The sequence below is a fragment of the Danio rerio genome, chromosome 9, assembly GCF_052040795.2.
Source record: "Danio rerio strain M-AB ecotype USA chromosome 9, GRCz13ab, whole genome shotgun sequence".
Taxonomy (NCBI): Eukaryota; Metazoa; Chordata; class Actinopteri; order Cypriniformes; family Danionidae; genus Danio; species Danio rerio.
This window is the reverse complement of record NC_141029.1, coordinates 857,168-882,500: the sequence shown is the minus strand read 5'-3', so window position 1 is coordinate 882,500 and position 25,333 is coordinate 857,168. Positions and strand designations below refer to the sequence as shown.

Sequence of the window (25,333 nt, the reverse complement as noted above, 5' to 3'; positions counted from 1 at the left end):
CATCTCTGGGAATCATCCACACACACACTACGGACAATTTAGCCTACCCAATTCACCTGTACCACATGTCTTTGGACTGTGGGGGAAACCGAAGCAACCCACGCGAACGCAGGGAGAACATGCAAACTCCACACAGAAACGCCAACTGAGCCGAGGATCGAACCAGCGACCTTCTTGCTGTGAGGCGAACGTGCTACCCACTGCGCCACTGCCTCGCCTGTGTAAATTCTGTATAAATAAATGCAATGAATCGTCACCTCCAGCCATAAAGGCGACCCGTACTGCAACACACCATACCCCTCAGTGTAAACGAGGCATTTGTGGTGCATAATATCAGAAAATAAAGATTCTAAGCTTTCATGTGCTACCATGTGTAGAGATACTGGCCCACCAAAACCTAAAAAAATGTGTCAAAGGTAACCCAAGATGTAGAATACCTCCTGCTGTCTCTAGAGCAGGGCTGGGCAAACTCGGTCCTGGAGGTCCGGTGTCCTGCACAGTTTATCTCTGTCTCTAATCAAAAACACCTGCTTATAGATTTCCAGTGATCTTGAAGACGCTGATTAGCATGTGCAGGTGTGTTTGATTAGTGTTGGAGCTCAACTGTGCAGGACACCGGCCCTCCAGGACCGAGCTTGCCCACCCCTGATCTAGAGTGTGTGTTTGAGAATAGCACACAGACGTTCTCTAACTCTCTCCTTTCAGGTTTTGATCCTAATTGTGTTGTTTTAAATGCAAATGAGGTGCTCTTTATCTTCTTTAAGCACTGGTTTACTTTTCCACTTTTCCCACAAGCCTTATGAAATGTATTTACTGTAAAGTGTGTGTGTGTGGGGGGGGGGTACCTCGTTCCACTCCTCTTCAGTTTCATGTCTGTATCCCAGTAAATGACAGATGCCATGAGCCGTGACCACCTGCGACACACACACACACACACACACGTACGTATATCAGCAGGACTGAAAACACTGAACACACTCAGGCCATGTTCACTCTAACTTTAAAGCAGGGGTGTCCAAACTCGGTCCTGGAGGGCCGGTGTCCTGGAGAGTTTAGCTCCAACCCTAATCAAACACACCTGAACCAGCTGATCAAGCTCTTACTAGGTATACTAGAAACCTCCATGCAGATGTGTTGAAGCGAGTTGGAGATCAAGTCAGCAGGACACAGACCCTCCAGGACCGAGTTTGGACACCCCTGGTTCAAAGCATATTTTTTCTCTCCATTTAGTCCTTCCGTCCACACTGAGACTCGAGTTTAGGAAACTAAAATGCATCTTTTTGAAAACACTGTCCAAAGAGGATAAATGTGGAAATAGAGGCTTTGGAAAATGATGATCATTTTAGTCATGTGACCAATCTAGCTAACATGCTGGAGGACACTGTTGCATTAAAATGCATTAACGAGCAGTGGGACAGGTGTACCTAATAAAGTGGCCGGTGAGTGTATACATGTTTACTTTGCACACTTTAATCCTCATTTAATATTATGAATGTCAAATCTCATCTATTTGATTTAACTGCTTGGCCTAATCCAGGGGTGTCTGTCTCAGTCCTGGAGGGCTGCTGTCCTACATAGTTCTTCCTTCACACACCTCCCTGCAAGTGTCTAGTATACCTGATAAGAGCTTGATTAGATAGTTCAGGTGTGTTTAATTGGAGTTAGAACTAAAATATGCAGGACACCGGCCCTCAAGAACCAAGTCTGGACATATCTGGCCTGAACTATATTCATTCTGTGATGTGCACATGTGCGGTCATCGTTACCGTCAGCGTCTGGTGCAGATCCTGCTTGGTCTCTTTACACTGCTGCATCACGTACTCCACCCCTAAGAAGATGTCCCCTAGGTTGTACTCATCCCTCTGTAGGGCACACGGCACTTTTCCCGGCCTCAGGTCCTTCACAATGACACAAACACAAGTCATTACTGTGCTCCGGTTAGTAATGGATTATAGGGATGACCAATATAGACACTACATTCACAAAATATATCACAAGATTGCTATGGTTGTTACCATAGCAACTGTAGAATCACCACAGCAGATTAATTGCAACAGTTGTCATGTTACTGTAGCAACAGTAGAATCACCACAGGATTACTATTGTTGTTACCATGGCAACTGTAGAATGACCACGAGATCAATTACTATAGTTGTTGTGTTGCCATAGCAACTGTAGAATCACCACAACAGATTAATTACAATAGTTGTTACCATAGCAACTGTAGAATCCCCACAGCAGATTAATCACTATAGTTGTTGTTACCGTAGCAACTGTAGAATCACCACAACATATTAATTACTATTGTTGTTACCATAGCAACTGTAGAATCACCACAACAGATTAATCGCTATAGTTGTTGTTACCATAGCGACTGTAGAATCACCATAACAGATCAATTACAATAGTTGTTACCATAGCAACAGTAGAATCACCACAGCAGATTAATCACTATAGTTGTTACCATAGCAACAGTAGAATCACCACAGCAGATTAATCACTATAGTTGTTACCATAGCAACAGTAGAATCACCACAGCAGATTAATCACTATAGTTGTTGTTACCGTAGCAACTGTAGAATCACCACAACATATTAATTACTATAGTTGTTACCATAGCAACTGTAGAATCACCACAACAGATTAATCGCTATAGTTGTTGTTATCACAGCAACTGTAGAATCACCACAGTAAATTAATCACTATAGTTGTTACCATAGCGACTGTAGAATCACCACAACAGATCAATTCCTCTAATGTATAAGCACTACAGTATCGTTTATTTTATATTATGTTTAAGTGTAACCACTGAGGCTGTTCTTGCTCCAGTCTGACAGCCGCGGTGTGTACCTCATAGAAGGGGAAGGACAGCACGTCTGTGGGCTGATTCCTCCGCCGGTAAGTGTGGTTGATGCGCTGGATCTTGCGGTTGTCCACGCAGATGATGCCCATGTCGAACTTCTGCACGCCGAAGATGTGTCTGAGGATCTCCACATCCCTGCGGAGCCGCGCGCGCCTCACCGGAACCACATTCTGTAGATTCCGAACAATAACACCCATCACTGACCGCACCACCGGCGGGGGGAAGGCTGACCAACACACCGGCAACACCGTCGAAACATCTAACGTTACAGGGGACACGCGGGGAAACAGCGGTCATTTCCAACACACTCACATGATCTTCACTTTCACCCTGTTCATTGATTCGGAAAGTGATTCTGCGCATGCGCTTGAGCAAGTGAACTTAAAGGGATACACCCGCGGCCGGAAGTTAACGAGAATTGCTTGAATTGTTTCTTAAATTGTATTTTATTAACTGCAACTCAACCGTCACACTAATGTAAAAACTAATTATACCGAGTATTGTTCATATTATTTGTTACATTACTCATTTAATTAACGTCCTACACCTAACCTCAAACACAACCCGCAAAGTAATGTAAAAAGTAATTATACAGAATATTATTCAATAAATGACCCATTATATAACATTTTATAAATTTCTAACCATAAACACAACCCTCACATTAATTTAAATATATAAATGATTGTTGTACAGTGTCACAAAATTATGCTGTGAGTATCCGCAGCTGTATCTCTTCTAGACTACACGTCGGGAAACTGTCAAAATAAAAGTCTACTAGTTTTGTTATTTATTTTATTTTAGGTTTGTTTGACAACTGACAGATACATTGCACGTAATATACGTAAAATAATAGAGAAATATACAAGTTATGTGTCAGAATTAGTCAGATTGATATTTTGCATCTGCAGTCCCTGGACTGATGGTAAAATAATCACCCTAAAAATATAATTAATATGCTTCAAATGCGAATTTGCACCATTCCTAAAAAATGAACAGTTCACAAATTTAATTATACGCTACCTAAAACTAGAATCTCACTCAAACATACACACCTGTGAGGGGAAAATGACAAATAAATCACCAATAATAAAACTAATAGATTAATAAAACCGTTGGACAGTTAATTACCTTAATAGACATTTTACAGTTATTTGTTGAAACACTTTTGATCATCTTTTTTTATTGTTATTATTTCGTATTTATTTCGATTAGATCGTGACGTTGACAGGAAGTTGAACGTAGGAGCTTCCGACAGCGCTTGTGGATTCCTGCTGGAGGTCACTTTGCTTTAAAAGGTAATTCATGCCGACATTCAGCGCACAAACAAACATCTTTTGCTGCTGTTTTAATATTTACACTCTGATGGCGTATTAATGTGGTCGTGAGAGCAGCTATGCTAGTGATTAGCTCGTGTGTTTATGTCTGCGCGACTGAAGCGCTGGTCAGTCGCTTGTCCACTGCTCACATTATGAGTTTAGCCGCTGTACACATCTCTGCTGTACATTTTAGCCTGCTGATGTGTTTTTGGACGTGTTTTTGTGTAATGTGACTCGCTCGTTGATTAGTCCCGACATTCATTAGACATTCGCTTTCAAACCAATTCAATTCTTTGCTCCTGTTATAGTTTCAGCTGTGTCAGACATAAATATGTGCCCTTTATGCTGCACAGGGCTTCATTTCTAGATTTAAAATGAATGAGTCATACGAATTATACTATAAAACCAGGACCATAATGCTGAAAAAAAACATCCTGCTTATTGCACAACACTCATAATAATTCAAAAATAACTTTTAATGTAAAAGTCGATTAAACTCTGACACCATTTGTGATAAAATATTCAAATCAGCTCTAAACATGTCTAAATATGTTTAGATGGCGAGATGTCATCATTACTAACCGGCAAAAGTGCACTTCATGTTGAATATGAAATATAACTGTTTATCTGTTACGTTTTCTGTTACACTGACAAATAACCATCTGATCATTTTATCATATTTTAATATTATAATCTGTTGTGTTTTAGGCCTGTTGTTTTGTTCATTTCTGCACTGACAGCTTAACAGAAAGATCAACACTGATCTGCTTCATGATCTCATGCAGTCTCAGTTCATCTGTTATTGCTCTCTATAATTTAAGCCTATAATGCACAATTCTAGCTAAAGTGCACACGACTTATTTTATATATGAGCAATATCACACGAGTAGCAGTGCGATATGGCTCAGATTCGAGAACCAGACAGAACTGTTGTGTATGTATATGTATATATATATATATATATATATATATATATACACATCATAATAATATAATATATCATCATATCATAATTTTTTAATTTTAAATAAAAGTTATGCTGACTGAAAAGGTAAATGGTCTTTGTACACAATTATGTTTGGCTTAGGTTTTGAGCTTTTACTGCAAACGTCACATCCGTCAGAATTGCTCAGGTGTTTCTGCTAAAGCAGGGCGTCTCAACTGGTTTGGCCATCGACCCACATTTGGCCATGGTCATCAAGCCGCAACCCAAATGTTTAGGAACCATAATACAATTTATGGAATTATAAATAATTTGTATTTATTTGTGAACATACACAAGTAGTGACAGATAAATCTTAAGAAAATCACCAAGACCTACAAATAAACGATATTTTACTGCTGTCATTTATCAAAATGTATTAAATTATAGAAATATTACAAAGTAAAAACGACAAATACTGTAAACAGGGGTCAGGGTGAGGATAGGTTCAGTTAAAAACGTGTTATCTGCTTTCTAAATGTCGTTTTAATTTAGAAGGTTTCGTGCTCTCTTTTGAGAGCAGCTCGCTACTCATGACACTCTGAGGCTTCAAGTCTTTTTTGCCGTAAATATATGTAAATCCATACTTTACATATTTGGGGTCGTACTTGCTCTTCGACATATTTGTTGCTATAATTAAATATAATTTCACATGTCAAATGGAAGGGTTGTCGCGCACACATTTCAAAATAAAAGTCACAATAAGTTAAAAATGAAACTTTTGTTGTTGTTTTTGACCACACACTCCGCAACCCACTGAAAATGTTCCCACGACGCACCAGTTGAGAAACACTGTGCTTAAGCATTAATACACGGGTGGTTCTGTTGTCTGAAATAAAGCTCATGTGACATTACAACAGCTGTGTGTGTGTGTGTGTGTGTGTGTGTGTGTGTGTGTGTGTGTGTGTGTGTGTGTGTGTGTGTGTGTGTGTGTGTGTGTGTGTGTGTGTGTGCGCGTGCGTGCGTGCGAGTGTGTGTGTGCGTGCGTGCGTGCGAGTGTGTGTGTGTGTGCGTGCGAGTGTGTGTGTGTGTGCGTGCGTGTGTGTGTGTGCGTGCGAGTGTGTGTGTGTGTGTGCGTGTGTGTGTGTGTGTGTGTCAATCATGAGAACTCATTTGTGTGTGTGTGTGTGTGTGTGTGTGTGTGTGTGTGTGTGTGTGTGTGTGTGTTGAGCAGCAGATATGGGTGGAGATCATGGTCACGCTCACGGTAAAACCCCCCTGCCGGACTACAGACAGTGGAAGTGGGAAGGGACGCCGCTGGAGGTCGTGCAGAAGAAACTGGCTGGCAAAGGACTGAGAGACCCCTGGGCTCGGTTAGATCACACTCACACACACACACACATATATACACACCACAGCTATATGTGGATCACACACAGTAGGTGTAGGGTTGAAAATCTGTATTCATCAGGGATTGCCACAGCGGAATGAACCCCCAAGTATTACAGCTTATGTTATATGCAGCGGATGCCCTTCCAGCTGCAACCCAGTACTGGGAAGCAACCATGCACACTCATTCTCTCGCACACACTCGTACACTACGGCCAATTTAGTTAATCAATTCCCCTATAGCGCATGTGTTTGGACTGTGGGCGAATCCGGAGCACCCGGAGGAAACACACGCCAACACGGGGAGAACATGCAAACTCCACACAGAAACACCAACTGACCCAGCCGAGACTCAAACCAGCGACCTTCTTGCTGTGAGGCCACAATGCTAACCACTGAGCCACCGTGTCACCTATTATTATTATTTATTATTTAAATTATATGCTTCTGCTGTACTGTAGAGCTAATGTACTGCGTGTGTGTGTGTGTGTGTGTGTGTGTTTCAGGAATGAAGCATGGAGGTACAAGGGCACCTTCAGCATCCCCATCTCCCTCAAAGACGTGTTCCTGCGCGGCTTTAAGTACGGATTCGCAGCGTTCGTGGTGTCTCTGGCAGTGGAGTACACCTTCTTCCCCCCGGAGAAGAGCAAACACTGAGCGCGCGCACGCGTGTGTGTGAAAGACTGTGTGTTCACTGCGGGTTTGTTCTTCACACGAGCCGGTCCTGAGCTCCTAATACATTCAGAAAGTCCATTCACCACTGATTCCCTGTCTAGAATAAATGTAAATGATCTGATGAGGCCTCGGTCTGATTGTGTGTTGGCTGTTGTAGGGCAAACTTGCAGAGTTATGAATGAGGCACAAACTCCAGCTTTCAGAGTCAGCTTTGTGTTGACAAACCAGTGTATAACAAATATAACTTGGGTAAGATCGGGTTTAGTGGTTTCACAGTACTTGATATGAATGTTCTCTGTTTACACTCCATTTAACCCAGAGTTTGTGATTAACCCCTGGTGTCCATGCAGCTTAAAGAGCAGCTATTTTGCATTATACAAGGTCATACTTTGGTTTTGGGGGTGTCCAACAACAGTCTCATCTGTGTGCAAGGTCAAAAATCACTTTTATTGTCTTATAATATGCATTTATTTTTACCTGATTATCCCAGCGACTACCATATGATTCCTTCAGCCAACTAAGCACGAAACTAATCTGCTGTGATTGGTTTGATGACCCCGTCTGTTGTGATTGGTCGATTGCATTCAGCGTGACTCAAAGATGACTCGATGCCCATGCATGTGAAAGCCCAATGCAGGAATGCAATAAAGCAATGCAGTTAAACACCAGCATATGCTCTACTCTTCACCCTAAGCCCGAGTAATAACAACGACACGCATTCAGTATTAATGTTTCTCTAATGTTCTAAAACTCTAATGTTCCCTATGCAAATCTAATTAGATCCACTTATTTGGTAAACAAAGCAAGTCTCTTAAATAATATACATCTGCTAAAAGACAGAGAGTATTTGCTGGCAGCTAGCTCTCTGCAACTCTCACATGGTCGCCCACTGAAGCTAAGCAGGGCTGCGTTTGGTCAGTACCTGGATGGGAGACCACATGGGAAAGCTAGGTTGCTGCCAGAAGTGGTGTTAGTGAGACCAGCAGGGGGCGCTCAGCCTGCGGTCTGTGTGTGTCCTAATGCCCCAGTATAGAGTATAGTGACGGGGATGCTATACTGCTCAGTGTGCGCCGTCTTTCGGATGAGATGTTAAACAGAGGTCCTGACTCTGTGGTCGTTAAAAATCCCAGGATGTCCTTCGAAAAAGAGTAGGGGTTTCAACCTGCCATCCTGGCCTAATTGTCCCCAAACCCCCCCCCCCCCCATTGTGTAAAGCGATTTGAGTGCCCAGAAAATCGCTATATAAATGTAAGGAATTATTATTTGTTCACAAGCTGTAAGGTAAATAAACAAACATTTTAATATTAGTCAATAATATTACTGAAATGAATTTTTCCACACATGTACTCAAGTAAAAAAAGAGACTCGATGGCTCTAAAATATATAGATATAGCTCTAAAATATAATCTCACATTGCACACTTTACAATAAGCCTTCATGAGCTAATATATACTAAATGAAGAAAACATTTGAACAGCACATGTGTGCTTTGAATATTTCCTTTCCTTCATCTGTTCATGAAGATGCAAATCTAAGTAAATACGCTGGCCGTGACGCCCTGAGCTGCTCTAGTGACGTCTTCAGGATTTCCTCATCTAATATTGAGTTTCATGATGATGGATTTGGAAATGTGAGGTTTAGTTTAATGAAGGAATGGGATCAAATTGCAGCATTAATCTCCTGTCTTTCTGCTATATGAAAATAGTTATTGATTCTTGAACGTATAAGCAGAAGATGACAGTCATTTCAACACAGTTATAATAATATACTGGTCTTGAATTCTGTATATATTCAATCAGGGTTCAATGCTAAGGATTTTTTCCAATGGCCCGCATATGTGGCTATTTCTTAGCCACGTATTTTAAATAATGTCAAAAATAACGTCTGTGAATCTAGAAATTAAATATTTAAAAAATGTTTAAATGTGTTATAAGTGTTATGCAAACAAGAAGAGCAGTACGGAGAATATGCTGGTATTTCACTGCAAAACAAAAGGTGGCTGACTTGCCAATCTGAGGGCAAACTGTGCAAATCGTCACTCTGTTTTTTTTTTTGTCATATTGTAAACGTCTGCAACAAGATGGTAGAAACATTTTTCTTTTAGCCTCATAATTTGATGTTGCCATCTCTTGGCTGTACTGGATGTTACCAGGTTATGGGAAAAAAATAACAATTTAAAAATAACAACATGGTGTTTATGACTTCACGGAGAAAAAGTCACAAGAAAATGAAACTTTAGTGACAAGGCACCACTGGCCCAACTGGGCCTGTCCTGTCTACTGTCCTGAGTGTCGGGCATGCTGGCCCCGGACCATCGGGCATCCTTACTCTTGAGCCCTGTCAATAGTTCTGTATAAATCTGTTGTTTTACAAAAATATCTTAAATAAAAATAGCTGAAGATTAAATTTACATTTAAGAGAAAAAAGAAAATATAAGGTATAAATTCAGAGAAGTAATTGTATATATTTTGTTATTCGGATGTTTTGCGTAACAGTTTTTTGAAAATAATTAGATTTTTTTGTAGAAATAAATTATAATAATAGTATATTACAAAAATATAATAAAATTGTTTATTCATATTCGTTTATTCAGAAATTTGTGTCATTCACTTAAAACATTTTAGATTGACACATGTAACGTTAAAAACATTTTAAAGCTTTTTCCATTAAAATTAAAAGGTCATGTTTGACAAATTAGGAAATAAATGAGTTTAATTTATATAGTAAATGGATGTTAGTTTTTATTATAGTTGTTGTGTTACCATAGCAACTGTAGAATCACCACAACAGATTAATTACTATAGTTGTTACCATAGCAACTGTAAATTAACCAACAGATTATTTACTATAAATGTTGTTACCATAGCAACTGAAGAATCACCACAACAGATTCATTCAAGTACTTGATTATAGAATGGTTCAAAAACGCTACATTATTTACTGTATTTTCCTATTGTATTTTCTCATGTGGGCATTGTCGGATCTAGAAACATTCGACATTTCCCTGCTGAGAGTTTTATTGTGATTTCTCCTGCCAGTAATAGAGGGCTGAAGGGACTTTACCGCCAACATTAGAGAGTAAAACACCCGACGATCATCATAACACGAGTGTGATTCACAGCTGCTGGACATCTTCACACTTTCTCCAGATAATATAACATAAAGCTGCATATTTATTTATTCAATGCCTAAAGAACAAGACATATTTGGATATTTATACAAATAATTGAACTTCAGCCAGAGAGAAAAAAAATGTTCAGAGCATTACATGTTTTAGGGCTTTTTGTTTTCTACTCCTCCTAAATGGTTCATATATTAGTTAAAGTCATTTATTAAGAAAAAGGGGAGGGGGGGGGGGGGGTTGATCTACAAACCTCCATTTGTCATTTTTGGTACTCTCAAAAACACGAACAATAGAATAATATGTTATCTTCTACAATTTCAAGTTCTCCATTTTAAAAGAGCACGAGAAATGTTTTTTTATTCAATCTTTTAGTCATGTTTAATTCCATCATGATCTCTGTAGTAGTGGGTAATGGATGACGTAGTGGTACATTCCTCACAGAGGCTACTTCCTCTTTCCTTTTCGTCACCGGTTCTGTTAATTATCTGGCGCTCCTTTCCTCATCAAAATGTACATTTCCTCATTCCGACATTTCTCACGATCCACACAGGAGGTAAGATTTACCCTTTTATCCTTTAACTGCAGGATATTTTATGATAAAACCCGCTCTGCATATTAAACCCATGTACGCGCTCACAATCTCCACACGCCAAACACTACAGACACTAATATAACGTGTATCTGATATGAGTGTATCTACATGTAATGATAATGGTATTAAACTGACTGTCATCTAAATTAAATAAATAAACAAAGCAGTGGATTTTATTGAGATAATGCGGTGTTTTATGAATGGTGGTGATGATGATATCAATTAACCCTTTGGTGGCCATTTTGTTTATGAATGGATTCATTGATAGTTGTGTCATTAACACTGCCCTGTCTGTGTGAAGCTGTTCTTCTTCTGCGTTTACTTTCACCAGGGGTTTATTATTTAAATAACTTTTTCTCTTGTAATAATTAACATGGGCAGCACTGTGGCTCAGTGGTCGCTGGTTCGAAGGTCTCTAATTTGAGTCCCAGTTGGGTCAGTTAATGCGTGGAGTTTGCATGTTCTCCCCGTGTTGGCGTGGGTTTCCTCTGGGTGCTCTGGTTTCTCTCACAGTCCAAACACATGCGCTATAGGGGAACTGATCAACTAAACTGGCCGTAGTTTATGAGTGTGTGTGTATGGGTGTTTCCCAGTACTGGAACTGCGTTTGCTGTGTATAATATATAATGAAATAGTTGGTGGTTCATTCCACTGTGGCGATCTTTGATGTATAAAGGGACTTAGCCGAAGGTAAATTAATTAATGAATTTTAACATGTTTGATTTATGTTCCCCATGTTTTTATTTGTTTATTTATTTATTTATTTACTGAATTAATACAATAATATAATGTTACTGTGGAAATGAGCCTCCACACATTGGACATTTGAAAATTTAATTTATTTAAAAAGGAAATCATTTATTTAAAGAATTGTGTATAATAATAATTTAATCATTCATTCATTCATGTTGTTTTCGGCTCAGTCATCATGGATCGCCACAGCGGAATGAACCGTCAACTTATCCAGCATATGTTTTACGCAGCGGCTGGCCCTCCAGCTGCAACCCAGTACTGGGAAAAACTCATTCACAAACACATACTCGTACACTACGGCCAATTTAATTTATCATTTCTTGCTGTGAGGCCACAATGCTAACCACTGAGCCACCGTGTCGCCTACTATTTTTTTATCATTTTAATTGTATGCTTCTGCTGTCAGGTAAAGCTAATGTACTGACTGTATGTGTGTGTGTGTGTGTGTGTGTGTGTGTGTGTGTGTGTGTGTTCTCAGGTCAGCGTTGGTGATGTCGGCTGTGTGTCGCTCCGTCAGTCAGATCTTAGCTGAGCTCAGTGCTGATGAGTGTCGGAGGATCTGCTATCTGTGCGGCGCTCTGGACACACACTCAGAGCTCACACACTCCTCAGAGCTCAGAGTCTGCACACACTCGCTGCTGTGCCGGAGCGAGCGTGTGTTTCTGCTGGAGCTCCTGCTGAGGGTCAAACGCTACGATCTGCTCAGAGGAGTGTTGAAGAGCAGCAGGAGCACGGCGGAGACACTGCTGAAGAACCAGCGCACACTGCCGGAATACAGGTGAGCAGACTAGCAACTGTAGAACCACCACAACAGATCAATTACTGTAGTTGTGTTACCATAGCAACTGTAGAATCACCACAACAGATCAATTACTGTAGTTGTGTTACCATAGCAACTGTAGAATCACCACAACAGAATAATTACTGTAGTTGTTGTTGTCCCCATAGCAACTGTAGAATCACTACAACAACAGTTTAATTGCTATAGTTGTGTTACCATAGCAACTGTAGAATCACCACAACAGATCAATTACTGTAGTTGTTGTTGTCACCATAGCAACTGTAGAATCACCACAACAGATCAATTACTGTAGTTGTTGTTGTCACCATAGCAACTGTAGAATCACTACAACAACAGTTTAATTGCTATAGTTGTGTTACCATAGCAACTGTAGAATCACCACAACAGATCAATTACTATAGTTGTTGTTGTCACCATAGCAACTGTAGAATCACTACAACAACAGTTTAATTGCTATAGTTGTGTTACCATAGCAACTGTAGAATCACCACAACAGATCAATTACTGTAGTTGTGTTACCATAGCAACTGTAGAATCACCACAACAGATCAATTACTGTAGTTGTGTTACCATAGCAACTGTAGAATCACCACAACAGAATAATTACTGTAGTTGTTGTTGTCCCCATAGCAACTGTAGAATCACTACAACAACAGTTTAATTGCTATAGTTGTGTTACCATAGCAACTGTAGAATCACCACAACAGATTAATTACTGTAGTTGTTGTTGTCACCATAGCAACTGTAGAATCACCACAACAGATCAATTACTGTAGTTGTTGTTGTCACCATAGCAACTGTAGAATCACTACAACAAGTTTAATTGCTATAGTTGTGTTACCATAGCAACTGTAGAATCACCACAACAGATCAATTACTATAGTTGTTGTTGTCACCATAGCAACTGTAGAATCACTACAACAACAGTTTAATTGCTATAGTTGTGTTACCATAGCAACTGTAGAATCACCACAACAGATCAATTACTGTTGTGTTACCATGGTAACTGTAGAATCACCACAACAGATTAATTACTCTAGTTGTTGTGTTACTATAGCATTACTGTAGTTATCTTATCTCCAATGTATCTTACGTTTTCACCTGACAAATTAACCAAATGAATGAGAGTTGACCAAATGATCAATGTTTCTTGTAATTTACTAATGAAAATAGTGAATTTACCATTAATACAGACTCTCCGTTCACTGTGGGCATCAGATTTTTGCAGGCATTCCCCGAGTCAGAAAATGGGTTTTTTTGTTTTGTTTTGATTTGAAGAAAATCATGGCTTAGTCACTGTTTGTTTGTCCAGCTCTTTAGTGAAACGCAGAGATTTTAATCCAATTTTGTGTCTTCAGAGTCCTGATGTGTGATGTTAGTGAGGAGATGGACACGGAGGACCTGAAGTCTCTGATATTCCTGCTGAGAGACACGTTACCAAAACACAAACTGCAGAATGTCCAGGTAACACTGAGCTCTTAAGACTTGTTTGTTTCTATATTTAAAGGGACAGGTCACTCAAAAATGAACATTCACTCGTTATTTACTCTCCTTCAAGTGGTTCCAAACCGGTTTACGTTTCACTAAAGAAGATAATTTGAAGAATGCTGGAAACCTGTAACTATTAATTTCCATTCAAAATATCTTGTCTAGTGTTCAACAGAAGAAAGAAACTCATAAATGATGACAGAATTGGGTGAACTGTGCCTTTAAGGTTGTACTTAAAGAAGTTAAACAACTGTAACTGCCTGTGTTGTTAAGCTCCACTGATGCTCTGTATGACTGAACAGTGGTTTATTGCTGTATTGTAGAGTTTACTGGATATCGTGGTGGATCTGGAGAAGCTGGAGCTGATCTCGGGTCAGAAGCTGGAGTTTCTGGAGCAGATCCTGATGTCCATACGCAGAACTGACCTCGCCAACAAGATCAGACGCTTCCAGCAGACCTGTGAGTTTATCAGTCACTATATATACATGTATAAATAAGGTACAGAAGTATATAACCGTACATCCCTCACAGTGCACTTCAGACATTTATTTACTGTCATCATGGCCAAGACAACAGAAATGTGTTATTAGAAATTAGTCATTAAAACTATTATGATTAGAAAATACTGTCAGATAAATAGCAGACGCTTTATTTTATTCTCCAGATCTGTGCTGAACTATCTGCTGCTGCTTTCAGTAGTATGGCAATAAATGTTCTGTAAAACAGCATTCAGACTCACATTATTAACCTTTAACACTGTATAAAGCACATGAGGTGTAGCTGAGCTGATCATTGTCAGTTTTCTGTTGTTCAGCTGTGAGAAATAGCCGCTTCTAATATATAATTTCAGGTGTTGTTTGGGACAAAATCTCCTTTTAATATGGGAAATATTACTGCTATCGCCTGCCCTTGCTTTTATGTAGACCATGACTTAAATCAGCCTTTAGGCTCAATAGTCGGGCACACTCCTGTTGATGTCGTCAGTCAGGCAACCTACGCTTGCACGTGTTTTAAACCAGGAGTGCAATACCTAGTTCAACCACTGGGTGTGCTGTAAGATACACAAGTAGAGTCACAGCCTACTGGTAATTACACAATAATGTAAATATTAATATATAACACTGTTTTAATGTGTATAGACTGATTTCACACGGCCGACATTTCTAAAAGCGAAATCGAGGCTCCTGTGGGAAGAAACCCGGAAGTATCGTTGGGAGTTACATAGGAACGTTGTGTAGCTGGCTGTATATCTCATCAGCGAAGAGAAAGTGGCACAAATTTATAATTTCACCGCCTTCCGAGCAACCCGAAGGTCTGTTCTGAATGAATGGCGCAAATAAAAAGAGATATCAGAGGTCAAGTTAAGGGAAATGGCACTAGTTAGCTCACGTTTTCCTTCCCCAACACACGTTTTAGATGCCATTTATCAAACTCAAGTTAATGAATTGATTCTTTTACTATATCAGACTTGTCACGATACTGAATTAACAGAAAAAACATCAATTTCCCGCTAACATTTAAGGCACTGTTGATGACTTTCTTAAAACAGCGCTGATTTGCCATTGTGTTCACCAGTGCTCAACAGAAATGACTGTGATTGGCCGAGAAGGTCATCAGTTCACCCTCCACTGTTTACAGAGTACAAACACAGACAAGCGATCTGCTTGATGATTCGACTGATCTTATCAGCAAGAAGGTCGCTGGTTCGAGCCCAAGCTGGGTCAGTTGGTGTTTCTGTGTGGAGTTTGCATGTTCTCCCAGTGTTGGCGTGGGTTTCCTCCGGGTGCTCCGGTTTCCCCCACAGTCCAAACACATGCGCTATAGGAGAACTGATCAACTAAATTGGCCATAGTGGATGAGTGTGCATGGGTGTTTCCCAGTACTGGGTTGCGGCTGGAACAAAAAGAGTTGTAATGACACTCATAATTACAGCAGATTTAGATTGACTTCCACATCTCTGATGTGTGGAGGAGTTATGTGTGACAGACAGACAGTTTTTCTGACTCGGTTCCTCTTTCTGCATCATCGTCGTCTATAATGGGGTGTTCTGGGACTTTCACATGCAGGGTTTCCTCTGGTTTCGTTTCTCTTCTAATAGAAAATTCTTTTACAGCACAAATGACCAAACAAGGCTCCGCTGACAGACCTCAGACCTGCGCAAAACCACAGGTGAGAGCTCAGCCGACTGCTCATCTGTCATTTCTCTGTGATGCTCACTCATGAAGACAGCACTATTGGCCCTCGTGTGAATTGATTTATTTTTTTCAAATAGTTCACAAGTGAAGTCAGAACATTTTCACAGTATTTCCTCTAATATTTGTTCTTCTGAAGAAAGTCTTACTGGTTTTATTTGGGCCAGAATAAAAGCAGTTAATTGTTTTAAAGCCATGTTAAGCTCAATATTATTCGCCCCTTCAGCAATATTAGTGTTGGATTGTCTCCAGAACAAACCACTGTTATACAATGACTTGCCTAATTACCCTAACTTTACCCTAATTACCCTAGTGAAGCCTTTACATGTCACTGTAAGCTGAACACTAGTGTCTTGAAGAATATCTAGTCTAATATTATGTGCTGTCATCATGGAGAAGAGGAAACAAATCAGTTATTAGAAATCAGTTATTAAAACAATTATGTGCAGAAATGTGTTGACGAAAAATGTCTCTGTTAAACAAAAACTAACTAGATATTAAACTTTGAAGACAAACTTTATAGTAGCTTGAGTTAGCCATGTTATTAGCATGTTTTAAGTATTACTTAACATGTTTTTAGCATGAAATAGCATGTCGCTAGTATTGTTTCAGCATGTCTAGTATAAACTAGCATGATTCTTGTATGAATTCACATGCTAGTAGCAGGAATTAGCTTGTTATTAAAATGTTTCTAGTTTGAATTAGCATGTTGCTAGCAAGGTTTAGTATGCTGTTAGCATGGTTCTAGTTTGAATGAGCATGTTGCTAGCTTGATTTAAGCGTAAATTATCTTGTTATTAGAATGCTTCAAGTATAAATTAGCATGGTGCTAGCAAGAATTAGCATCTTGTTATACTGTTACTGATAGTGTTACCGTTACAGATACTGATATTGTTATAGACACAGATACTGATACTGTTACGATACTGATACCGTTACCGACACTGATACCAATACTGATACCATTACAATACTCATACCAATAATGACACTGATACTGTTACCACTAGTGATACTATTACAGTACTGATAGTGTTACAGAGACCTATTACTGACAGTTACCGATACTCATACTGTTACATTACTAATACCTTTACTGACACTGATACTATTACGTTACTGATACTGTTACCAATACTGGTAACATTACAGATACCGTTACCGATACTGATTCTGTTATAATACCGATACCGACACTCATACCGCTACTGATACCATTAACGACACTGTTACCGATACTGATACCGTTTCTGACACTGAATTACAGATACTTATAACGTTAAAAATACTGATACCGTTACAGACACGAATACCGTTACCAATAATGGTACTGTTACCGATACTGAAACCGTTTTTGACACTGATACTGTTACCAATACTGTTACAGATAGCATTACAGACACTGTTACTGTTACAGATGCTAATATAGATACCTTTACAGATACTAATACTGTTACGAACGGATACCGTTACCAATACTGATACGGTTACAGACACTAATACCGGTTCTGAGACAGTTACCGACACTGATGCCATTACCGATACTGATAACGCTACAGATACTAACACCTTTACTGATACCGATACCATTACTGACACTGATACTGTAACCAACACTGCTACTGTTAAAGTTACCACTACCAATACGGTTACAGACACTAATACTGGTACTGATACATTTACCGACACTGATACCATTACCGATATTGATACCTTTACAGAGACTGAAACGTTACAAAACTAATACCATTACTGACACTGATACCACTGATACCACATACACCATCACAGATACTAATATTGTTACGATACTGATACCGTTACAAATACTGATACTGCAATCGACACTGATACCGCTACTGATATTGTTACAGACAATATTAATGATACAGATACCATTACTGACACCGATACTGATACCGATACTCCTAACAATACAGATGTTGGTCAATTTTGAACAGTAGTAATCAATACAAGCAATATTTCTGCAATAAATTTATTCTACTAATCATGAGTCTATTAAACAATCATCAAGAAAAATCTGATATGAAAATCTCCAAAGCAGATCATTGCGCTTGTTTTAAGGAAAATCTCCATTCATTTAGTCTCATTATTTCTGAAAACAAGACAATATTATTTGCTTGTCTGCAAAATGCTTCTTAATTTACCAATGTGTAAAAATTTGGACTAGAAACAAGAGAAAAGGACATTAATAAGGACATGAGTAGTTAATAACAAGCACATTTTTAGATGCAAAGCAGCAGTACAGCAGAAGTACTCGTATAGACAGTGTCCAGTGGCAGTGTGTTGTGTGCAGACTGCAGATACAGTGAGGTGGTGAAAGTGTGTGTCAGATGGTTATCAGTGTGTTTAAAGCTGATCTGATGTCTGAACAGGAGCAGGCGTGCAGTGTTCACAGAGAGCCCAGAGGAGTGTGCTTAATCCTGGACTGCATCGCCACTGAAGCAGGTCAGAAAAGCGCAACCTACATCTACTCTACTGCTCTTATCAACACATCTCTTCTGCTCTGTATATAAATCACTTCTATATGGAGTTTAAGCACAGTAGTGTGTCAGCAGTGTGTGAATATCTCCAGTCTCTAATGATAAACATGCATGAATTGTATTTGTTCTACTCAGACTTGATCAAATCAGTCTGCAGAAACACTTTGATCGACATTCTCTCTTTGTACGTGTCATCAGAGATGGGAAGCGAATAAGACTTTCTCCAGAAGAAAGAATATTATGGGAAATACTGTGAATAATTCCTCACTCCTGCACTCTGTAATGATGAATGTGTTTGTGTGTTTTCAGACAGGCTGATCTGCAGTAAAGCGCAGTAAACCAGCACAACCGTCAGTCTGCAGGATCTCAGTACTCTCTGATCCTGAGGAAGAAGCTTTATTTGGGCTTATCTTCACCCACAGACTCACCTTTACCAGCAGATTACCCCGTTTATATATATATATACATACATACATACATGCATACAATTGAAGTCAGAATATTCGCCCCCCTTTGATTTGTTTTTTCTTTTTTAAATATTTCCCAAATGATGTTGAACAGATTGAGGAAATGTTCACAGTATGTCTGATAATATTTGTTCTTCTGGAGAAAGTCTTATTTGTTTTATTTCGGGAAAAGATAAACTACAGTTACAATATTATTATGATAATATACGAAAGCCACTGTAAGAACATAAACAAAAACACTTTAATCAGTAGATGATCACGAGTGAGAGTTCAGGGATAATTAAACCGCTGTAAATATCTGCGGTTTACAGTTACCGTATCAGGCGTTAAGTGTTAAACTGAAGGCAGCTGATTGTGAACACCTGATCCTTGTGTGTTTTTGTTCTCATCATAATGGTGTCGGTATCAATTGTATCAATTCTGATGCTCCCGAGGCTCTGTGTCTGTAGTGTGCAGCGTTGTCCACATGTGGGCAGTGTTGTGCAGCACTGTCTGTCTGTCAACTGCTGAACTGACTGTCCTTATTTCAATTATTTTTAAATATTTTAATTCAAGATTTGAAGAGTGCTGCTGTTTATTGTATTCTCATTCAATACGAATGTACTTTTTATTGTTATTTTGCAAATTTTTTGTGCATATATTAAAGTTTACATCCGTTACCGGAATACAACCCCAATTTATGGCTTGTGCAAGAATAATGTGACTGTAAATCAGATTGTAATAGAGTGCATATTTTAATATGATATTACAGAACAATTTAAGAGGACAGAATATTTATATTTCAATACTTATCTCTGAATAAATGACAAATATGATCATCTATTATTGTTGTCGTCTGTATTTTTGTGGTTATTTGTGTGATGCATGTTCATTAATAAACTGTGATGTTTTTAAATGATGTATTGCATATTTATTACAAACACTGCTGATATAATGCATTAACACATACACAAATAAACACAGTTTGAGTAATCAATAGCTTGATAATGAATAAACTCCTGCTTTAAAAGTGTTATTATAGACGTTTTAGACATCAACATGGTTTCTAATGACACCTTCTATAAAGTAAATGAGCCTCAAGTTGTCAGTCAGTGATGCTGCAGGTAAAGGAGGGTTAATATACATTGTGTACAGTAGAAGAACAATGTTTATGGATAGTCCATGCTCACCAATTTCAAGGTGTGTGTGTTTATATATATATATATATATATATATATATATATATATATATATATATATATATATATATATACATATGAGTGTGTGTTATTGCGCGCGCGCGTGTGGTATGTGTGTGTGTGTGTGCTATTGCGCGCGCGCGTGTGTGTAGGTGAGTCAGGAATCAGGATCTCTGCAGTGGCGCTGGTGTCTCGCTCAGGATCGGAGTTACCGCGAGTTTCTCTTTGTTTCTCGGAGAATCAGACGGAAATCTGCCGGCATGAGTCCGGCTTGAAGAAGGGAAGGGTGTGGTGTGGTGTGGACCCGCACCAGCGCGCGTCTCCGGCGGTCTGTATGCGCGCGCCCCGCCGCTCCGCTCCGCACATCTGCCCGCGGTGAGAGACGCGACGCCCCGAGCCGCAGCAGCAGCAGCATGGCCGAGCGCGGATCCGGAGTGCTGATGATGCTGCTGGAGCCCCCGGCCCTCGCCATGACCCTGCCGGCGGAGGTGCGCGAGAGGCTGGCGGAGCTGGAGCTGGAGCTGTCCGAGGGTGAGTGTCGGAGCTCCGGCCTGCACTGGAGCGGCGACCGGGGATTATTATGGGTTGCTGATATGGCATATGCCTCTGTATGCGCGGTGTTTGTCATGCTGAAGATGGGGTTTAACCCTATAGAGCCTTCTGGGGTTGAATTAAAGTTGGTTTTATATTCGAGCATTCGCTCATTTCTGAGCAGTGACAACTCATGGCACACTCCCTATATGTGAATACTGGCTCTGAAATAGCATGTAGATACGACTTCATAACAACACGAGCTCTGTTTAATTGACTGGGAACAGTTCTGGGCTGCTTGGCTAATATGATTTCACTGTATTTAGAATTGGAGAATCATATTTTCTGATATTATATTGTGAAGGAGAGAGTCCAGATGAGTGAATATCAAAGCTACTTGACCTCAGTGTGTGTCTGCTGATGATGGTGATGGTGTTTAACCCTGTAAAGCCTGCTGGGATTTATTATTGAAAGCTTTCGCACACAATTCACTGCACTGCAAAAAATACTTTTCTATTTTTTTGTCTAGCCGAGATGTCGTAAAACTCTTAAATTAAGAAGCATTTTCTAGACAAGCAATAAATAGTGTCTTGTTTAAAGTTTTTACTTAACCCCTCCTCCAAAATAATCAGCCAATGGGGTAAGCAGAATAATCTTATGTCAGAGCTAAAGCTGGATTATTTTGCTTCCTCCATTAGCAGATCATTTAGCTTGACTTAAAGTAAAAACTCGCTTAATTAAGACAATATTCTTTGCTTGTCTAGAAAATGCTTCTTGATTTAGGTGTTTTTTGATATTTGGACTAGAAACAAGACATAAACCAAGTGAGAAAAGCAGCAGTTGTACAAATTCATGAAGTTTATAACTTGAAATTAAATGTTTCAGCCCTTTTCCTTGACAATTATTGTTACTATTTGAGTTATGAAAGCCGTAATGCATCAATAAATGCTAATAATTGTAGAGAAAGTTAATGACTTAGTTTCTAGCGTCTGACTTTTGCTTGAACTGTTTATTTTCTGATGATGGTGTCAGGCTTGATAGGGTTAATGCAGGTTTATTGCTGTGTCAGCACTGCGTCTGTTCACTAGTCACTGCCACTGAAAGCAATTAGCGGCTAATAAAATGATGCACTGCAAAGAAGTGCAGAGGCGCTGTCTCGTTTCTATCGCAGATATCTACAAATTCTTAAATCAAGAAGTATTTTCTAGACAAACACAAAATATTGTCTTGTTTTCAGAAATAAAAAGTAGAAATGAAGTGAGTTTTTTACTATAAAATAATGTTCGTTTTGGTTTGAAATAAGATTACTCCAACACAGGCTCAATCTGAAAATGTAGCCTTATATAGGTTTCTGGAGATCTCGAATTATGTAGCCAGAAGTATGCATAGCTGCATTTTTTCGTTAAAACGAACAATACTTGGCGGCATGACATCGTTCCTTTTCACACCAGCTGACCGCTTACCTGCATGTGGATGGCTTTTCTACTGTTACCAGTTTGCTCAGTAGCTCGCCATGTACGTTGAGACTTGAGACGGTTGGAGTCTAAACGGTTCCAGAAAGCAGGAAAGACAAAAGCAAAAGCCAAAAAATTAAATAGGCAAGTAAATAGCAGGTTGAGAACGTGGTAAAATCTGAAAACGTGGTAAAAAATCAGACGAGGGCTTTTCTTTTTCTGGATTGCTTTTGAAAACACTATTGGTTGGGTTTAGGAAAGGAGGAGGGTGGGTCAATCGGTGCTTTTCACAATTCATATGGTTAGGTTTAGGGAAAGAGTGTTTAGCAGGAGGGTGGGTCAGTCGATTGGTCAGTCAGTCAGCCGACAGCGGCCTCTGGTGGATGTACATGAGAACAGCAGGCGTGAATGGCACTTGCAAGAGAAATTTGAGATGTGAATAGTATACACTTCGGCCTCTCAAACAAAACCTGCAAAAGCTCCTGGGATGTATTTGATGCTCTTCAGAAATGAATATGGGGATGTGTTTTCAGAATGAGCCTGGGTTGGATTGTTTTGCTCTCCCCGCTGTCAGATTATTCTGCTGGTTTACAGGAGAAACTCGCCTAATTTTGATTCACCATTTCTGAAAACAAACGCTATTTTGTCCATGAAAAGCTTCTGGATGTAGGAATGTTTGTGTATTTGTGGCAGAAACTGAAAGTGAAGGCATGTTCTGCAGTGTGATGTGCTGGTTTGGTTGGTTTAGTCCTGCTGTTGGCAGCTTCATCCTCATGCTCAGATGTTCAGGAGTTTTAGATGAACACACACTCATGATTTATGACTGTAGAGATCTGGATTTTTCTCTCTGCTGTGTGTGTGTGTGTGTGTGTGTGTGTGTGTGTGTGTGTGTGTGTGTGTGTGTGTGTGTTATCTCTGGATGTGGAAATTTCTGATGAGATCTAGTGTGTTTTGCATGCAGTGTTTGGTGTGTGAGGTTTGCAAGTCTTCCTGAAGCGATAGGAGCACTGATACACCTGTAGGTTCTCATGTAAAGTGATTTATCCGTGAACTGTGGCTACAGATCCAGGGCCTCTGTTTTTATTTTTATTTTACTTCAATTTTAACATTATTGTAGTATGAAGCAATACTATAGTGCTTTGTTCTGATCACCAGCGATCTCGTGGGTACAGAGTGTTGGAGAACCACAATTCTGCCATGATTAACCAACTTCAACTCCTCGTACCTTGCACACACCGGTTCCTCATTCCCCCTGATTACACACACAGCCAGTAACCCATCATCAGGCTGAGCCTTGTTTTACCTAAAGCATCACAAAGTGGTTTCCTTGTTGTGTTTTCCTGGCCGTGTTTCCAGACCCTCGCTCTGTTCATTGATTTTTGCTGTTAGCCATCTGAACCGATCTCTTGCCTGCCTTTGACTACTCTTTTGGATTGATATTTATGATTATGTTTACTCCTGTGATTGACCCCCGCTTGCGTGACTATTCTCTGGCCATGGTAACACAACAGCTACAGTAATTGATATGTTGTGGCAATTCTAAAGTTGCTATGGAAACAGCAACTATAGTAATGAATCTGTTGTAGTGATTCTGAAATTGCTATGGTAACACAACAACTGTAGTAATTAATCTATTGTGGCGATTCTACAGTTGCTATGGCAACGCAATGACAGTAATCAATCTGTTGTGGTGATTCTGCAGTTGCTATGGTAACACAACAACTGTAGTAATTAATCTGTTGTGGCGATTCTACAGTTGCTATGGTAACACAATGACGGTAATTAATCTGTGGTGATTCTACAGTTGCTATGGTAACACAATGACGGTAATTAATCTGTGGTGATTCTACAGTTGCTATGGTAACACAATGACGGTAATTAATCTGTGTTGATTCTACAGTTGCTATGGTAACACAACAACTATAGTGATTAATCTGTTGTGGCGATTCTACAGTTGCTATGGTAACACAACAACGACGGTAATAAATCTGTTGTGGTGATTACAGTTGCTATGGTAACATAACAATGACAGTAATTAAACAAATGAGCCTTTACTGTAGTTTTCTACAACTATAGGGTATGTTACACTACTTTTTACTGTAGTAAAAAATAAAGTATACCACAGTATTTATATCAGTTCACTATAGTTTTATTGTGTATATGTTTATGTCTGAGTGCGAGTGTGTGTTTATATGAGTGTGCGTATGTATTGAATGTTTGTTAGCGTGTGTATATGAGTGAGCTAGTGCGTATAAGCGTTTAATAGTGTGTATGTGTGTGTGTTATTGTGTGTGCATATGAGTATGTGTGTGTGTGTGTGTGTGTGTGTTAGTTTGTGTATACGAGTGTGAGTTGTTTCCTCCTCTCTGAGTGAATGAGAGTGTAACACTGTGATCTGATGGAGTTGTCAGAGTCGGCTGTCTGCAGTTTCTTCATCTGGATGTCTGTTTAAACCTGCGCTCTGGTCATTAAAGATCATTAATTGACTGTCATTCATTATAATGATGAGTTCTGCTGAGTCAGCGGCTCTATTGTGGAGGATTATGTGTGGAATAAAGCATACAGACGGCCTGAGTATGTCCCTGTGAAGGACAAATATACGCTTCCAGTTAAGGAGCAGCTCTCACGGTGATCAATATCACACCGCTTTTAGAGGCTTTTGCATCTGAACTCTTCATATATAAAGCAGTAACTCGGGTCTGAAAGGTGCAGAGCTGAAGCTGAAGTGTCCTACATACACACTTTTGCTCATGTTTGCTGAAGACCCAGTTTCTCCAGTGGCGGAGGAAATTTTCTCTGCTGCAGTCTTTAAATGGAGTCAGAATGAGTCTAAAATAGCAGCAGCTCATCCTGTCAGGACAGAATCACACAGAAGTACACACGCATGCATGATTATCTTTAATATTCACTTTTATAATAATGTAATGCAAGTGAACAACACAAATAAACACAGCAGGGCTGCAGTCCGCTTCCTGTTTGCGTATGCAGAACTTCCTGTCCTGCCATTGTTTTCCTGACATCATCAGGTTTGTTTCATTGTGCATTTAAAGACACAGTGCGTAATTTTGGCACACGGTGGG

At 39.6% G+C, this 25,333-nt stretch overlaps 3 protein-coding genes across 8 annotated transcripts in view; 2 read left to right on the top strand and 1 right to left on the bottom strand.

Moving 5' to 3' along the window:
- Window positions 1-3,222, bottom strand: part of ybey (ybeY metalloendoribonuclease) — a 3,791-nt gene extending 569 nt beyond the window's left edge. For 2 of the 3 annotated variants that reach the window (NM_001328511.2, NM_212594.3), the window contains exons 1-3: window positions 2,851-3,222; window positions 1,767-1,898; window positions 846-914 (exon numbers count right to left, since the gene is read on the bottom strand). In NM_001328511.2, the coding sequence (NP_001315440.2) occupies window positions 846-914; window positions 1,767-1,898; window positions 2,851-3,060 (411 nt within the window). In that variant the 5' untranslated portion in view covers window positions 3,061-3,222. Of the gene's footprint in view, window positions 1-845; window positions 915-1,766; window positions 2,302-2,651 lie in introns of all 3 variants that reach the window. The other variant, XM_087265954.1, reaches the window with a different exon arrangement.
- Window positions 2,736-7,294, top strand: ndufb3 (NADH:ubiquinone oxidoreductase subunit B3). The gene is made up of 4 exons (NM_001302470.1): window positions 2,736-2,898; window positions 4,079-4,161; window positions 6,339-6,477; window positions 7,000-7,294. The coding sequence occupies exons 3-4, from the start codon at window positions 6,344-6,346 to the stop codon at window positions 7,148-7,150; spliced, it is 285 nt and encodes a 94-aa protein (NP_001289399.1). The 5' UTR covers window positions 2,736-2,898; window positions 4,079-4,161; window positions 6,339-6,343; the 3' UTR covers window positions 7,151-7,294.
- A 31-nt stretch (window positions 7,295-7,325) lies between these two features.
- cflarb (CASP8 and FADD-like apoptosis regulator b) lies at window positions 7,326-19,912 on the top strand. Of its 4 annotated transcripts, none has more exons than XM_087267258.1 (7): window positions 7,326-7,417; window positions 12,116-12,415; window positions 13,798-13,903; window positions 14,251-14,386; window positions 16,041-16,096; window positions 18,516-18,588; window positions 18,933-19,912. In XM_087267258.1, exons 2-7 carry the CDS (start codon window positions 12,129-12,131, stop codon window positions 18,959-18,961), a joined length of 687 nt encoding a protein of 228 aa, XP_087123384.1. In that variant the 5' UTR covers window positions 7,326-7,417; window positions 12,116-12,128; the 3' UTR covers window positions 18,962-19,912. The 4 variants fall into 4 exon arrangements, with proteins under 4 accessions (XP_087123384.1, XP_087123386.1, XP_087123383.1 ...); XM_087267257.1 differs by lacking the exon at window positions 7,326-7,417 and adding an exon at window positions 10,730-10,845; XM_087267260.1 differs by lacking the exon at window positions 18,516-18,588.
- The last annotated feature ends 5,421 nt before the right edge of the window (window positions 19,913-25,333 follow it).